We start from the raw sequence: 7,007 nt of genomic DNA on the forward strand, positions 1-7,007 counted from the left end.
TCACCAACCATGGCGACACCTGATCCGAACCGTCGTGAAGCACAAGACGGACCGAACCCATCCGTTCCAGGGTCGGAAGGTATCGGGGGCGGAAGCGTAGCTCATGAAGAGCCCATCGACCTTGAAGAGTGGAGAGGGTCAGCTGCTGCATTTACTGATCCAAACGAACTCCGTCACGAACTCCGCAAAGCTCGTATGTATCGCGGCAGGGTGAGAACCGGGTTCTCAGAACCCAATTGCGGGGGGTCAGAGAAGTCCTGGCTAACATAATCGGGACAGCGCCCGATGATCTTGCCGCGATGAACGACTTGGATCAACGAGAGAGAGATATCGAAAAGACCCTTGAGGAAGCTATGGCCTATGTCACCGCATTGGAGAATAGATCCGAAGAGTTGGTGGCACTGAGAGTCTCCTTACACACTTCGAGAAGCTATTCTGCTCTGGATGTTCGAGGAGCTCTTCAGTCTTCTGAACAATCTTGTCCTGAGGGCCATCCCCCTTTAGTCCTCGACCTACTGTCGATGGATTCTGCGAGCCATTATGAACACAGAGAACGCCATTCTGAGCCGAGACTGGAGCAAGTCGTTCTTAAGCAAGGATCAGAAGCCAGGAAAGGAAAGTCAAAATGCGATGCTGGTATAGTTGGTAAACTGACTGTGGTCTCATTGAAAGACGCTTTCAAATTTCCGCAGCATTGTCGAAGACTCGAGGAGGTTTTAGTGGAGATCCATGCAGGTGAATTTGCGAGTGATGGTGAAACGTTCGTCGCATATAGCGAGCTGAGGCATACGTGCACACAAAAGTTGTTGTCCACCCGTCTACGACTGCGCATTATCCACTTACGAAGTGCATGGAGACCAGTGGGATGTGATTGTTAAAGCCTGTAAGAAAAGGTTTGCCAAGAGGACCATTCTCCTGGAAGAGCTCAAGACCCGTACGCAGAAGTTGGAGTTTACCCGGGTCAAGGATTCCGAAATCTTCCTCAAGGATATCATTGCAATTAACGAGCTTTATCGCATAGTTCATCCTAGGGATAGTGCTCAAAAAGCACAGTTCGTGCGAAAGATTCTAGCTCATCTACCACGAGAAGTGGTCTTGGGTGTCATCCGTAGATATCGAGCACTATGCGGCTCACCAGAGGGTGATTGGGAAGTCGCAGTGGAGTTCCACTCTTTAAGCGGCCTGAATGATGATACAATGACCGAGTTCATCAAGGCGGAATGCCGTTTATTGGAAAAGGCTGACTGTCTCAAGAGGGAGGTGAGTGGGAGTCGAGATGCGGTGAAAGCTATTACCTCTGAGTCGGCGAATGACTCTGGGAACATTACTCCTAATGCAGCTAAACAAGTCCCTGCAAGGGAATGGGTGAAAAGTTTTGCTGTGGCTTATGGAGTCACTGGCCGAGGGTGTCGCACTCTCCCGAGAAGGAGCCGAGCGGGCAGGATATACTATATCGTTGGCTACAATCATAAGAGATTTGGCGAAGAAAAGATTGCCAGTCTACCCAAGAGTATGTTCAAGTGGTGGGAGTTTCAAGATAAGCCTCCGTTTGGATCCTCGGGAAGGGAGGTTACCAAGCAAAGCTCCCATTGAGACGCGTGATGGCGTGCAGTCTCAGGGTTCTGCTGCACCCGGATGCCCACTTGAGGAGCCCAGTATTTATCAAGAGCATCTCAATTCAATTACTTCACCCCCTGAGTCTCGTCGCGGTTGTAATGTTATTCCACCAGAAATCGTTGTGGGTGTTTCCCTGCGGTTCTATGGTGCGGAAGACAGTATGCCTCCTCTCCCGGGTAGTTGTGTCTTAGACACAGCCGCTGGAGGTTCTTATCTACTTGTACCTTCAATCCCAGAGTTTGTATCTGTATGCCACATTGATCCTTACAGGATTAATAACCCTATAGTTGTAAGTCTGGCAGATGGGGCCAGAGTAAGGGTTGAGTACGGTATCCGATGCAGTCTGAGTCTCTCCGATGTATCGGGTAATGTTGTGAGAACCACGGACACCGATATCCGACTATTGGTTTGTCGAAAGGCGGTTTTGACACCGAGTCTATCTATATTGGCAGGCCGCTCTCTCCTCCAAGAATGGGATATGGTTATTGTTGGTTCCCTCGCAGCCTATGTCGGACGGAACTTCGAACATTGCGTGTACGAAGCTCCGATTCCCGGGAAGCTCTGTGGAATCCATCAGGAATGATATAGTAAGCGCTAGCTCTAACTACTCGAATGTGGGCCATGAAAGCGCCACAGTGGCTAGCTATGCATGTACTCCGAAGTTTACTCCCAGAGAGTGGGATTTAGCCAGGGTTATGCATCTCAGTGAAATCTGACTCGTGAAATTTCATGTCGAAATATTTCACGAAATTTCATGAAATTTCGCGAAATGTGAAATTAATATTTTTTAGCGCGCGCTGTCGCGCGCGCGATCTCTGGCGTGGCTAGTTCGACGAGCGCATTCCTGAGGTATATAATGCAATCTCAGGCGACTGCAGTCACTATTCATAGAACGTGTGTCTGATAGGCTGCTCGCCCTACCATCATCGCGATTCGGACACTCAGCAAATGAAACCACACTTGAAACGGCTTCGCAAGTTCGCAAGAGCTTCAATTACATCAGATACGGAAGATACCTCCGTCTTTCCGCTTGAGCATACGTCACTGCATATACTTTTGCAAGATCCCGTTTTAGCGCAACTTGCCCCACTTCCTAATGATGGGTCTTCGATTGAGCCACTTTCTGCTACGGAGCAGGTCTCCGATTGATCAACAACCACCTAACTCATGACGCTATCAATACTACCATTTTTCGGTGCGGGATCGACTTCACTAATCACACTCATGTCATCGTCATCGGTCTGGTCAACTCGGCTTGCTCCTGCGCGGCCCCTCGAAATAAATTTGCCCATCGATCTAATTGCAGAAACATTTATCCATGTATGTATTACTAGGTGTCGCCGATCTAGGACCTAGACCGGCGACACCTAGACTCTAGGTGTATTCGTTATGCGTAACCTCCCTCGATACTGTGATTGCGGCCCTGTTCGAAAGGTGGGCAGGAGACGACCGCCTCGCAGGTACGCAAAGCAGGTGCAATATCTGGTCTTACTGAAACGCGAGACTCAGCATCACTGTCAACAGCTTCGTTGAATGTGATGAAGTGGAAAGCAAAGCAACGATTCATCAATGCATCGAGCGGAAGCACATCAGATTCCTCAACGCCTGAAGACAACAACAAATCGGTAGATCGGACACCTAAACATGGGTCTCGTGGCTTTCTCAAACAATCGACTACTGTGTGAGCACAACTAACTAATCGACGATGGAGAAATGAATCGATTCATCGGAGTCTCTACTTGTCGGATACATGCACCTATCAATCATTGAAGTCACAGCTTCGGTGCGCCCCGCCAGGATTTCCAGGGCGAGCGAGATCTGTTCACGAGCGGCGCAAGTTAGATTCGCAGGACATCCGTGATAATTATCTAGATTATGACTGCTTTATTAAAGCTATGTTGTGGATATGATATTCTTCGATGTTGGGGAGCGTGAAAAGCCCCAAAAAGTACAAATTTTAGCCAAAAATCTTCAAATTTCAAAATTTCGCGAAATTTCAGCGCGCCGCTGAAATTTCATGAAATTTTTGAAATTGAAATTTGCGGAACGCGAAATTTCACAGGGCCTGCACAACCCTGGATTTAGCTGAAAGCATCATGTCCGAACTTATGTCTGAATCTTGGACTATTGTTCGGAGTACCTCTGGTGCCCATCAAGCGAGAGTACGGCCTGTGAGCAGAAGCTAACAGCGAGATTTACCAGAGCAACAGTATGTTTGTGAGATACTCGTTCCCAAGATCGAGTGTTCTGGTGATTTTTCTCCGAGAGCGTATGCATCCCGAATGTATGCCCGGCTTTAACAGCATCTAAAAAAGGCTTACCGCGAGCTGGTGAATGCATACGTCGATGCCAAATTTTTGTTTCCTGAGAGTCCTGGTGCGATCCATGAGCGAGCAAGTTTGCCCCGAGCACAAGTATTTCTCCTCCCAGGGGGAGCTAGAAAGCCTAGGCTTGTCGTGGCGAGATATCAATTCGAGGCTACCATCGGCATCATCGAATCGGCCTTCGCTCTGGTTACCTATTGCTGTATTGCGATTGTTTGGGTGGGCGTACTATCATCATTGGCGATGCATGGGCAGCGTTCTATAAGGTCAGGCTGGTGAGAGAAGATGAAAAGCCTTACGTCATATCACTCGAAACTGGGATTGGGAATTTCGAGAGTTCCCGACTTGTGTTTGGGATTGTGGTCGGTCCCAGCGGGCTCCCAGCTAGTCTAGACCGCATCATTGAGAGAGTCAGAACCTGTGGGTGTCGAGTGCAGATCGTCGTCCTCCCCACGAGCATAGCGACACTCATCATATTTGTTGATGATTTAGCACTCAGTGGGGAACTCGAACACGTTCTAAGTAGGTTCCGCATTACCCTGGGAGCCATGGAGATGGTTGGCTTCGACGTACAAACAGCTAAGGTACACATAATGGCGTGTGAATCTGTCCGAGATCAACTACGAGAGGCACCCAAAAAGCAATTCGTTGGTGTACCACCAAACATTGTCGGCGAAGCAGACTTATTGGGGATGAAAGTGCGATATGAAGGGCCTGATACCGTTATGGTATGTAAGCGCGAAAAGCGGATAGCCACAGTGAAGCGTTTCATCGAGAGCGCACGGCATAGCACTCTAACGAGTAAGCGAAAGGTCTTCCAAGCGGCTGAATGCGTTGCTTTCGACCCTTCGAGGCAGCACGTGCTCAGTAAAGCATGACATGCTCTGCACATTGTGCAGACAGCATACGTTCACTTGTGGCCAGGAACTTCAACAAGACGGATTGGCCTGTCGAGATCGACATCTGTTCTCTTCCTACGTTGCTACAGCAAGCCTTTGTATGTTTGATATACTGGATGGCCGAGTTGGTGCTCGAGGATTGCTGTCATCGATCACCAGGGAGAGACCTACAGAACGCGAAGCCCCTTCTGATTCATGCGTATAGCGACGCTGGTTCCACTGTCGCAGGTTATATAGCATATTTGGGGGAGGCTGGCCAAGGGACAGTGCTTTTCGCCGAGTGTTTCCGGCTCAAAGCAAGTGAGCGTAAATGACATAGTAATCGCCGGGAGATGGCTTGCTTGCTACGGTTGCTTCAAGACCTGTATGACTTGGTGAAGTACCGAGAAAGTGGGGCAATCGATGACCGGAACGAAGAGGTCAAAATACTCCTGCACTGCGATAATTCTGCGTGTGTCTCATGGGCCAATAGTGTCGACAGCTCCTCCCTGATAGCTTCCTCTAAAGCTCTCGAACGTAGAGCGTTGAGCAGGTTGGTTGGTTCTCTGCATGAAGAGCTACTAGCGTTAAGGAGATTGGCTAATCTGAAGATTGTCCACCTAGCTGGCTCGAGGCACGGCATAGCCGACGGGCTCTCTCGCACTTTTGACCGTAACGTCAACGACTCGATTATGTCATTGGCAGATAGCCTCTGCCAGGGGGCGGTTCGCGAGCAGTCCAAGCAGAGCAGTCCGCAGTTCGCGAGTGAGCAGTTCGCGAGTTCGCGAGGGATCCCAGCTATCGTATAGTATATTATATTTCGTACTACGCATAAGTGATATATTTTATACCAAGTACCGATGATCACAAATCACATTACAGTTCAAAAATATTTCAGGGACTCACTGACGAGATGAGATTGACCTCCCCGGCAATGCGAAACTTAGTTACCAGTACTCACCGAGATCCAAAGATTGACATTCAACCACCACATCAGTCAGGGGTTGAGTTTCAAGTTGAAACTTTCAACGATTGAATTTTAACTCACTCAAAGAAATAAAGCATTCTAGAGTCGTTAGGCTAGTACGTGAAGTCGGACTCACACTGCAACCCGATACAACAAGCCAGGCAAGTCAACTTTTACTCCTAGCTCGCCCACAATCATTGTGGGATTGTGTCATTATGGCATCCAACCTTCCCCCGGTGGCATCCAGCCCTCTTACAGTGCCATCCAGCCATTTCACATTGGCATCCAGCCATCTCACATTGGCATCCAGCCATCTCACAATGGCATCCAGCTATCTAACATTGGCATCCAGCCATCTCACATTGGCATCCAGCCATCACACATTGGCATTCAGCCATCTAACATTGGCATCCAGCCATCTCAGATTGGCATCCAGCCATCTAGCATTGGCATCCAGCCATCTAGCATTGGCATCCAGCCATCTCACATTGGCATCCAGCCATCTCACAATGGCATCCAGCTATCTAACATTGGCATCCAGCCATCTCAAATTGGCATCCAGCTATCTCACATTGGCATCCAGCCTCCCCTTAATGGCGTGTAACCCCCAGCCAAACGACAATTCAAAATTTCGACTGAATCCAACGACCAAATAATCTACGATAACATCTAATGGATTTTCCATCTCTCACAGTGAGCGCTTCAAAGGAAGAACGAATCACAACTTTCCGAGAGGTCATATCACACTGAATTCGACGCATTCGAACCAGGCAAATTGACAACTACGGTAGCGCGAAACACTAAGTATATTACACCTCCCTTTCGAGTACAATCTTTCTCGCTATTCAACCCATAGTCCCCATTAGAATACCCATAGTCCAAATTTTTAATCGGAGACGTCGACCCGAAGCGAGAGATGCCGAGCGCTACCTCCCAAGTGTACTACATTACAACTGGTGCCTGAGCTTTAGTCAGAAGCCCTGTAAGCTCCTGTCCAGGGACGCCGCGTGGAGGCACTCAGGAAAGTCCCCATTAACTAAATGGTAACTGGATATTAATCGATCCAACACCCCCCAACCACATCACAAACCATTCGCTCGTTTGTTGACCTAGCCCAATAAATTGACCTTCATATACATTACGTGAGGTACATCGGTGACAATGTCGTGCAATCATTCGACTCACATACTAATGTTTCGACACGGAATTCGCAATACGGTA

At 48.7% G+C, this 7,007-nt stretch overlaps 1 protein-coding gene across 1 annotated transcript; it reads left to right on the forward strand.

Annotated features, from left to right (window-relative positions):
• Positions 1-5,947: 5,947 nt before the first annotated feature.
• Pmar_PMAR014390 (conserved hypothetical protein) lies at positions 5,948-6,390 on the forward strand (the record flags this gene model as incomplete). The annotated part of the gene is made up of 1 exon (XM_002769878.1): positions 5,948-6,390. A coding segment is annotated over one exon (443 nt), but the record flags the coding sequence as incomplete, so codon positions are not given.
• Between the last annotated feature and the right edge of the window lie 617 nt (positions 6,391-7,007).

This window comes from Perkinsus marinus, assembly GCF_000006405.1.
Source record: "Perkinsus marinus ATCC 50983 genomic scaffold scf_1104296964582, whole genome shotgun sequence".
In the NCBI taxonomy this organism is placed as follows: Eukaryota; Perkinsozoa; order Perkinsida; family Perkinsidae; genus Perkinsus; species Perkinsus marinus.